Raw genomic sequence first — 10896 nt, 5'->3', positions numbered from 1 at the left:
TTAGACTGATATTGTTTTTCCATTTTCGTCAGTGAAGAAAGTATGGTTTACATATTAATATACTGATATTTATATGTTTTAAGAATAATTTTCTTAGACACATTAATTGACTGTTTATTAAAATTTTAAGTTTATTAAATGAATTCACAATATATACTAATATTACTAATCGTATGCCCAATACAGGCTATTTTTTTAATTTACTGAAGGTTACAAATGGAATGATATTAATTTACAATATACACACATTCATTATCAATCTTATGCCTAATCTGATGGAAATGGCTGTGTTAATATTTCTTCTTCATTAATTAGGCCTACATTATGAATCACATTGGCATATTTGCCGTTTAAAAAGGCGAAATTAGGCGAAAGTGTATTCATTTGCCTGAATATTTGTGTCTTGTGTTTAGCGTTTCTGACTTAAAGCAGCAGCTGTCAAACATGAATGTTTAGTTCGTCTGCTTCATTTCTCTCACTTGTCGTCGAGTTGCGCTGTTAAATGTGCTCAGCCTCAGCAGTTTCTGTGTCAACATAAAGCCCGCCTTTACTCTGATTTGATTGTTTTTTTTTAATATTATGACATTGACGAGCGGTGCCAGACCAATGAGGCTCAGATTTACGCACACACTTTTGCTTCTGACGTTCTCCGCTGTGGATTGAAGAACTCAACACACACACACAGGCTAAAAGATGGGACGAAGCCGAAGCCTCCTGCCACTTTCATATGTCTTAAAGGTTAATCACATATTTTTTAGGGTGGCTGAGGCATAAGACCCTAAAAAGGGCCTAGTGACGCCCATGCATATGGCTCTTTAAAGTTTTCTGAGATGACTGACTTCTTGAACAATCTACTATTTTCGTATTTTTTATTTAACTTTTAAATGTCTCTTTACAACAGTTGTTTTTATTTTCAAAAAATATTCTTATTTCTTATGCATATGTTACCACTATTTTAATTCATTTCTATGTAAAGCACTTTAAATTGCCATTTGGTATGAAATGTGCTATACAAGTAAACATGCCTTGCCTTGCCTAACTTTTCAGAAAATTATAATTGGATTTGTGGTGCTCAAACCTTGTTTATAGCCTTTATGTAACTATCTTCTCTCCATTAATGGCTCTACTCTTAGTATGCAGGAGTAGGTGGAGAGTCATTGGAAAAGTTGCTGAAGCGTGCCACTGCCTCCCTGACCTACAGCGCCCTCTGTCTCCCCGATAACATCTCTGAGAGAGGCCTGGAGAAGGTTCCCAACTACTACTACAGAGATGATGGGATGAAACTGTGGAATATCATCAACAAGTAGGACTACCCGAGGAGTTTAATCTAGTGTTTAAAAAAGTTAAGCTAAAAAAAGTAACAAAAAAGAAAAACATCTGACTGTGAGGTTGCTTACAGGTTGGGTGCGGCTCTCTTGTCACACTACTATCAACACGATGAACACGTGCAGAAGGACACAGAGCTACAGCGCTGGATCAGTGAGATATTCACCAATGGCTTCCTGGAAAGAGATTGCTCAGGTCTGCTATCAGTCGTTATCAGTGCTGCTGCAGTTTAAGAGGCAGCACGTCTGATTTCTGGTGGAATATAATGTGTCTAGACTAGGGGCTGCACGTTTTCAAGTTTTTCATTATCCGTTAACCGAGGCCCTTAGCGGTTAATACTCGGTTAACCATAGTGTGCGTCAGGGTTATTATTTTTAGTTTATTAATTTGACGACCGCCATCTCCGTAGTGAACGCGCCTATAGAGAGAAATTCACATCATGGATTACACAATCAGAGAGTAGCCTATTTCTTTTCGTTTTAAATTGTTAAAAGACATTTCAAGCTTTCTTAAGATCTATGTCATGTCTGTGAGGCGTACGCTGAGTTTCGTTAAATTAGGATGAGATGCGCTCCAGTTCACGAGCAGTGCGAGTGGCCGCGAGGACGCCGTCATGATTAGGGCATGTAGTAAAATATGCAGCGGAGAGCGATTCCCACAGCGTTCGTCTCGCGCGGCTGAGCCTCTCCCGGCAGAGAGTTCAAGCATCTGTGGACTCGTCCCTTCAGCTCTGGCCATCTTGCTTTCAGTCCGCGATTAGCTTTTTTGTTTTCTTCATTACAGTTAAAGTAACGTCTGCTTTTCTCTAGTCCCTCACAAGTTTCTCACTTCAAACTTTCTTTCTTCTGCTCCGTTATGCCCAGCGCGCGGCTCCCGCTCTGCTTCTGCCCTAATGCGACTTATAGTCCAGTGCGACGTATGTTATTTTCCTCTTCATGACGCATATTTTGACTGATGCGGCTCATACTCCGGAGCGACTTATAACCTGAAGAATGCGGTAAGCACTGCATTGCAATACTTGCATTTTGCCCCGTCACTCTCATTTTTAAAGTGCTCCCACACTGTACTTTTCTTTGCCTGGTTCATGTTAGAAAGCTGGTCATGACTTCTTCTTGTGGATATTACAAATGTCTGGGAGCGCTCTGGCGGTCTCTAGTGGTGCAAAAATATATTACAACTAAATTCAAAGCACGTCATTGACGCCACTTAACCGAGCAAAATGTTCTACTCAGTTACACAATTTTTAACGGTTAATCGGTAAACCATGGACACCCCTAGTCTAGACCAATGAGTTTGCATTTCCAAAGGAATTGTTGCCATATCAGGACATTTAAAGGTGCACTATGTAATATATTTGAAGTAAAATATCCAAAAACCACTAGGCCAGTGTTATATATTTTGTTCAGTTGAGTACTTACAATATCCCAAATGTTTCCAACTATTTGTAAATCGTGAGAAAATTGCTATTTTAACCAAGGGGCCGGGATGTCTGATCATAGCGTCTGAGCGAGTCGCCTGTCAATCGCGTCATATCTGCGCTACCCTCGGTTTCCAGTGTTATTCTGCAGAAGCGCTTTACTTTAGCAGTGTGAAGAAGTGTCACAGCAGCCGCCGAGCGAACGCACAGAGTAACGCCATAGCATCCTTTCCAACACACTCAAATGTATCTAATATGATAAACAGAGCTACGTTACCTCATACTCATTACCGGAAAAGCGGAAACAGCGCCGGCAACTGTGTCCCATCATAATAAAAGAATCACTCCAGTGGTCTCGCTCAGCTCCACAACACTCGCTCCTGCTCTGCTTCACACTACAGTAATGTAATAACCTCATCCATCAATTTGATTAGGTGAAGACCACATGTCCCAAGATTCTGAGATCAAACTTTGCGTCATCAAACTACACCTTTGTTTTGAATAGGCGCCCTCTAGTGGACAGAAAAGTTGCATAGTGCACCTTTAAACAAAGGTTTCCTTTTGTGTGTGTGTGTTTAACCCAGTATTTAGACAGTATAGGATATACACTGATCATGCATAACATTATGACCACTGACCTGTCAATGAATAGCAATAGTCAAACATAGTTTATATTTTATGGTTCCACTCTCAATTTTTGTGTGTGTGTGTGTGTGTGTGTGTGTGTGTGTGTGTGTGTGTGTGTGTGTGTGTGTGTGTGTCTGTGTATGGTTCCACTCTCAATTTTAGTGTGTGTGTGTGTGTGTGTGTGTGTATGGTTCCACTCTCAATTTTTGTGTGTGTGTGTGTGTGTGTGTGTGTGTGTGTGTGTGTGTGTGTGTGTGTGCTTGTGTGTGTATGTAGAAACATCCTAAGCTGAGTCCCTTACAGAAACAGCCTTTCATTATATTTCCCAGGAATACCTTCATCTTTTCAGACATTGGAAGAGCTTATCAAGTTTGTTACCATGGTGATCTTCACTGCATCAGCCCAACATGCCGCTGTAAACAATGGACAGGTCAGTTAGAAGTCAATTCCCTTCCAAAGCTGCAGTCTGTGATCCTAAAACAAAACAAAAGATGGAAAAACCTTTCCATATCAACTTTCTATGGTGTGAAATTTTAATGAAATGCTAAGTGATGTTAATCATGTGCTTATTATTCTTTGTGAATATATAAATGTCCCTTTTTTCACCAATTCGTTCCCGCCAGTTTGACTTTGGCGGCTGGATGCCCAACTACCCCACTGCCCTCAGAATGCCCCCTCCCAAGGAGAAAGGCCAGACCACTGAGGGCATGATCCTGGAGACCCTGCCGGATGTGAGCACGACGGTGAACGGGATGGCTGTCCTGAAACTGCTGAGCAAGGACTCTGCAGACCATGTGAGTATGGCCCTCATCAGGGCACATGGGAAAAGAACAATCTCAATGGCATCCGTGTGTGTGTGTGTGTGTGTGTGTGTGTGTGTGTGTGTGTGTGTGTGTGTGTGTGTGTGTGTGCGTGTGTGTGTGTGTGTGTGTGTGAGCCTGTTTAAGTGGTTTATGAGGACACAAATTTGTATAACTACATGGGTATTACACTGGTATTACACTATAAATGTGGTTTATGAGGACATATCAAATGTCCTCATAATTCAAATGGCCTTAAAAACATACTAAATGATTTTTTTTTAAGAAAGTAAAAATGCAGAATGTTTCCTGTGATGGGTAGGTTTAGGGGCAGTGTGTGTGTGTGCGTGTGTGTGTGTGTGTGTGTGTGTGTGTGTGTGTGTGTGTGTGTGTGTGTGCGTGTGTGTGTGTGTGTGTGTGTGTGTGTGTGTGTGTGTGTGATGGGTAGGTTTAGGGGCAGTATAAGGGGATAGAAAATACGGTTTGTACAGTATAAAAACCATTACGCCTATGGAGAGTCCCTGTAAACCACATAGACCAACATGTGTGTGTGTGTGTGTGTGTGTGTGTGTGTGTGTGTGTGTGTGTGTGTGTGTGTGTGTGTGTGTGTGTGTGTGTGTGTGTGTGTGTGTGTGTGTGTGTGTGTGTGTGTGCGTGTGTGTGTGTGTGTGTGTGTGTGTGTGTGTGTGTGTGTGATGGGTAGGTTTAGGGGCAGTATAAGGGGATAGAAAATACGGTTTGTACAGTATAAAAACCATTACGCCTATGGAGAGTCCCTGTAAACCACATAGACCAACATGTGTGACTATGGCTTACTTACACTGCAAAATTTGCACTTAAAATTTGTGGCTGACCTTATTGCATATGCATTTGTAGATTTATATGGCAGGAGAGTATTTCAATTAAGCATACGAGGTGATTTACATAGGTTTGCACTCGTCAATTTACTGATGTTTGATGACCCAAAAAAATCTTGTCTTAAACAAAATGCTAACTGGTAGATTACATTGATTACTATTGTTATTGTTTTTGCACATAGTCAGTAGATCACATGGCAAACTTTCCATTCCCATCTGAGGGCATTTGAATTGTGCTCTTACGCTAATTTGCCCTGTTTAGAAAAAAATTGTGTTAAACATTATTATCAACATGTTATTTACGATAAAAATCTTGATGTCCTGTCCGTAGTACCCTCTGGGATATATTCCAGAAAATCTGTATGATGAAGACGTCCCTTTCAAACTCAATGAGGATTTCAAAAAGGATCTGCGGGAGTTGTCCGATCTCATCGAGGAGCGGAACAAGAAGTTGGAGCTTCCCTACACCTATCTGAAGCCCGAAAATGTGGACAACAGTGTGGCCATTTGAAAGGATACAACAGTCCTTCTCAATATGTTTGTCTTTCTATTAATAGCGTTGTCAATAAAAAAATATTTAGTTTGTTTCCTAATTTGATTGGTCTGTGTTGTGCAAACACATAATACTAAGGAAAGGAAGCACTTTTGGTTGTTAGTTTTGTATTTTCTTTTTTTTTTGTTGCATATCCTGCATAATCATGCTCTCTTTTTTTTTTTAAAGAGAGCATGATAGCATATAGAAAGGCCATAAAAACTGCTAGATCTGCTTATTTCTCAACTCTTTTAGAAGAAAACAAACACAACCCTAAGTATTTATTCGATACAGTGGCTAAATTATCAAAAAATAAAGCTTCAGCTTCTGATGTTTGTAAACAACACAGCAGTAATGACTTTATGAACTTCTTTACTAGTAAGATTGATAATATTAGGAATAAAATTATAACCATACAGCCGTCTATTACAGTATCACTTCAGACAGAGCGCTGTAGTGTCACTGATGAAAAATTACACTCATTCACTACTATAGGCGAACACACACACACACACACACACACACACTCATTCACTGCTATAGGAGGAGAAGAATTGGCTAAACTTGTAAAATCATCAAAATCAACAACATGTATGCTTGACCCTATACCGACTAGGCTATTAAAAGAGATACTTCCAGAGGTCATAGATCCTCTGCTTAATATCATTAATTCATCTTTGACATTAGGATATGTACCCAAAACTTTTAAGTTGGCTATAATTAAACCACTTATTAAAAAAACGCAACTTGATCCTAAAGAATTAGTCAATTACAGGCCAATCTCGAATCTACCGTTTCTATCAAAAATACTAGAAAAGGCTGTGTCTTCACAATTATGCTCCTTTTAGAAAGAAATGGCTAAACTGTGGAATAGTCTTCCTAGCATTGTTCGGGAAGCAGACACACTCTGTCACTTTAAATCTAGACTAAAAACACATCTCTTTACTATGGCATACACACAGAACATTTTTAACTTTCATTATTCAGATCAATTGACTGATTGTTAGGCTGCATTAACTAGGTCAGCCGGAACCGGGAACACTTCCCATAACACCTGATGTACTCGTTACATCATAAAAAGAGTGACATCTACGCTAATGTTAGTCTCTCTGTTTATCCCGAGGTTTATCCCGGATCTGGGCCCTGTCCTGATCGGATGGTGGACCTGCCTGGACATGACCAGCTCATCCTGGAGTGTCTGCTGAGCCGTGTCAAATGGTGTCTCCTCCGAATTTGCCTCACCGGCACGACATGCTCAAAACCCGTCTTCGGCGCAATAACTCCGATCTTTCATGTATTCATACTCTTGTGTAATCGATGCCCCATCCTAAATAAATCTGTCTCTTCCGGGATAGCCTGAAATTTTGATCTAATATGATTTCTGACCTGTAAGGTTGCCAGAATAATAATCTTACACGGTGTGTTAATAGGCCAGAGGAGAACTGGCACCCCGACTGAGTCTGGTTTCTCTAAGGTTTATTTTTCTCCATCATGTCCTGATGGAGTTTTGGTTCCTTTGTTCGCCTTTGGCTTGGTGAAAAAAACTTGTGGTTTGTAGCATTACGCCTCTGCTTGTCCCTTTTCACTTAGTAGTAAACTTAGTAGGGGGAAATCCCAATGCTACAAATTACATTTACTTGAGTACAGTACTTAAGTACAATTTTGAGGGATCTGTACTTTACTCGAGTATCATTTTTGGGGAGTACTCATGACTTTACTCAAGTACATTTGAGAGGCAAATATGGTACTCTTTACCCTGCTACATTTCTGTCCATAATCGGAAGTACTCGTTACTTCTAAAATAAAAAATAAAATAAAAAGGAAAAAATAAATATCTCAGAAACCCTCATTTTGTTGTTTCCCTCTCAGACATGATGTGATTGTGCAGGTGCCACTGATTGGGTCGGCCTATCAGCTTCAGCTTTCTCCAAAGTCAACTCCATGGTCAGATTTAGATAAGAGACCAAACAATGGATGAAGATGCTGCAGGTCAATCCTGGGAATGTGCCAACCCGGGATGTTCTTGAGTATGCAGTGTGTTCAACACAGTCAGGTTCAAATGTGATCCATCAAAACTCTAGCTGAGGTTTGTCAGAGCGCTGCCATTGTGCTATTGCCTTGTGGGCAAGTGAGAAATGTTAAATAAATCAACATGTTAAAAAGATGAAAATGACTTGATTTTACTTTCAATTCTTTTTACATTCTCCAAGACATTAACATTAACATTTTTCATAGCTCCATGTAGGACGTTTCTGTACATAAATGTAAGCACTGTGGCAGTAGTAATGTAATATTTAGTAAATGTACTCTTGACACCCATGTAACAGCCAAATCTAATCACATAAATAAATGAGGAGGGCTCAATCACCATGTAACGAATCTTAAATGGGAAGGAAGGAGGCGGGAACCGGCGAACGTTCAACAAACTTTAATATACAAATAAATAAACAAAACGAAAGTATAACCGCGGGCAGCCCCTCACGGATGACTGCCCACAAACACATAATAAACCTTAAACAAAACTCAACATAAACTCCAGGCCTGGTCCTCTCTCGTCTTCCGCAGCCATTGCTCCTCCTTTTATGCTCCCGTCACATGACCGCGAGACGAGACCGGTGTGTCGCGCAGCTGGCACTCGTCAACACTAATCACCGGCCCGCTCTCGCGGTCCCTCGCCCCGCTGCCTGTCACACCACAGTACACCACTTATCTAATATTAAATTCATAGGATGGGTTTTTATTAATATAACGTGACTGGGTCGTATAAGATCATAGTGAGCAAACTTCTAGCCTTTAATGATAGATCTCTCAGCAAACACTGATTCAATACCTTGCATGTCTTTTCAAAAACTGCAGTAAAATTGAAGTGGCACCAAGTCTTATCATCTTTAATTACCGTAATTCCTCAAATGAAGACCGGGGCCTTTATTCACCTGAACTGCCGATGGGAACCGGCTTAAGCAGGCTTTTATTAGAGGCAGGCCTGTATTTCTCATTCCATCTGTTTGAAATATAATTGCTTTATGTAAACCGTTTTCAATTTAAAGTGATCGTTCCAGTGGACAAATATCATTGATTTTTTTAAGAAACATTTGCAAAAATATCACCATAAAACCAAATAATAGGCATTTATTGTAACTCCGCGCGCAGCTCCGCATCCGAGGATGACGAGTTCAGGCGAATCTAGCCGAGCATGACGTCTCATCACACCGGCCCCCAGTTTGCACATGAGGTGCTTATATTCACTGAATGAGCCTACGAAAGCAGAAATAGCCATCTTACATAAAGATCCAGGTTTAACCGAATAAATAAATACATCACGACATTAAAGTTTAGTGAAATTAGGAAATATTTAGGAGATCGTTAATTTAGTGCATATTTTGTTCTCATGTCACAAATAATAATATCAAGCCAGGGTTTACTGAGTTTCACACGATTCTTTATTAGTGTGGTTTTTGGTGAAATGTACTAAAATAAATATCATCACCTGTGCACATTAGCCCACTTCTTCTCGACGCGTTGGTTACTCCGAATCGTTTCAAAGAATAGCACAATGTCGAGCGCGTCGAGTATTAACGCCTCGTCCGTTTGGGGAGGAGCGCGCAGTCAGCGGAGGCTCGCGCAGCGGAGACAGGCGAAAGCATAAACAAGGCTTGAGACGGGACTGCGCGGAGCTGAGCTTCGAGGCTTGGGTGTGACTCCCTTAAGAAGACATAAAAGAGACGAGAGGCTAATATTAGGTGCGTCTTAATCAGCTCCCGAGTTCAGTAGTCAGGGCACTGATCAGGACACACCGGTAAGTCAATGGGCTGATCCCTGATCAGTGCCCTGACTACTGACGGAGCTGATTGAGACGCACGTATTGTGAAGATCGATATCTGTAGCCTGCCTGACATGGTATTCTCACAGACGTCGCATCTCTCATAGACTACAGTAGCCTATTTAAAATGGCACATGCGTCCGTTATATTCTCAATTTCATTTACAAAGCAATCCCTGTAAAGTGTTTAGGTTAACTATAGAAGAGACCAGGATTAGTGTGTGTCGCACTGGCAGGACTCGCAGCGGGGCGCGTGGCATCAGGACGGTTTCGCATTAAATTAACGGCATTTAGGAGATTATCCACTCATTTCCCCCGGCCTTTATTAGAGACCGGCCTTTATTTGTTCGTGCTGACCTCGCCCCCGGCCACTATCAGAGGCCTGGCGTTTAATTGACTACAGGCTTTTATTTGAGGAAATACGGTATTTTAATCCCCCAGTGGGCACACTTTCTCTTCCAGGAATATTGCAGGACTAGCAGCAGCTCACATGTCATGATATCGAGCTGACGGCCTGAGGCTTTGGAGCAGGGCTTGAGAGTTTCTAATGCTATAGCTACAGGATAAACATCCCTCAGAAACATCAGCTAAATTACTTTTTATCACTTCTGATAACACTTCACCATTAATGGTGATTCCTTCTAAAGGGCTTTTTTCTGGTATGTACATTTAGAAGCTGTGTAGCTGTTAGCAATACATACATAGAGATTGGGTATCCCTGAAAAACTCAGCAAATCTTACAAAGGATCTGAAATAAAAATTTATGTTCTAAGAATCAAAAGCTTTATAATAGTCCAATAAAAGGATGCAAGAATAATCAGAAATTAAATCGTCAAAACTTTATTTTGGATAATACTTATTATTTATGATGATTTTGAATGTAAAAACCACACGAACATCATTAGTTGACATCAGACAACAGTATAAAAAAAGACAAAAGCCAGTTCATTACACCCTTAAACATTTGATGTCATCTATGTTTTATTCTGAATAAAATATTGAAATTTGAAACTTCCTCATCATAGCATTCTGTTTTTATTCACAATTTGTACAGTGTCCCATATATATATATAATTTTTTTTTTTTGTTCTGAAACAAAAGTACATAAAGGAACGAAGGTGTGCATCTGAACAAGCTGGTTTGTGACCTGCCATGAAACACACACACACACAGAGAGAGAGAGAGAGAGAGAGAGAGAGAGAGAGAGAGAGAGAGAGAGAGAGAGAGAGAGGGGGGGGATTGTTTGGGGGATTTAATGACTGAAATCTGGCAACCACACAAATGCAAGCTCTTTCTCGCCCGTGGATGATCTTAAAACACCAAATAAAAAAGTAAGCTGCATTTTATCAAAAGAGAGAGAGAGAGAGAGAGAGAGAGAGAGAGAGAGAGAGAGAGAGAGAGAGAGAGAGAGAGAGAGACATACAAAAGAAAAAATATATTATATAATAAAAAATGCTAACAATTCACAACAAACTACAAAAGGAGAACATAAATAAAACATAACATGTGACAGTTAAT

General features: G+C 40.4%; 1 protein-coding gene across 1 annotated transcript; it reads left to right on the top strand.

Annotated features, from left to right (window-relative positions):
* Positions 1–813: 813 nt before the first annotated feature.
* On the top strand, positions 814–5615 carry LOC137046775 (hydroperoxide isomerase ALOXE3-like). Its single transcript, XM_067424175.1, has 5 exons — positions 814–1303; positions 1400–1521; positions 3700–3800; positions 3994–4164; positions 5359–5615. Exons 1-5 carry the CDS (start codon positions 1278–1280, stop codon positions 5536–5538), a joined length of 600 nt encoding a protein of 199 aa, XP_067280276.1. The 5' UTR covers positions 814–1277; the 3' UTR covers positions 5539–5615.
* The last annotated feature ends 5281 nt before the right edge of the window (positions 5616–10896 follow it).

The sequence above is a fragment of the Pseudorasbora parva genome, chromosome 18 (genome assembly GCF_024679245.1).
Source record: "Pseudorasbora parva isolate DD20220531a chromosome 18, ASM2467924v1, whole genome shotgun sequence".
NCBI lineage: Eukaryota > Metazoa > Chordata > Actinopteri > Cypriniformes > Gobionidae > Pseudorasbora > Pseudorasbora parva.
This window is presented reverse-complemented; position numbering and strand designations above follow the sequence as displayed.

What these genes read in the sequence shown, in the direction of transcription:
- LOC137046775 (XM_067424175.1), top strand. Translation starts at nt 1,278, where the DNA reads ATGAAACTGTGGAATATCATCAACAA. An exon ending in CTGTGGAATATCATCAACAA is followed by an intron (nt 1,304 to 1,399) that starts GTAGGACTACCC and finishes GGTTGCTTACAG; the next exon opens with GTTGGGTGCGGCTCTCTTGT. An exon ending in CCTGGAAAGAGATTGCTCAG is followed by an intron (nt 1,522 to 3,699) that starts GTCTGCTATCAG and finishes TATATTTCCCAG; the next exon opens with GAATACCTTCATCTTTTCAG.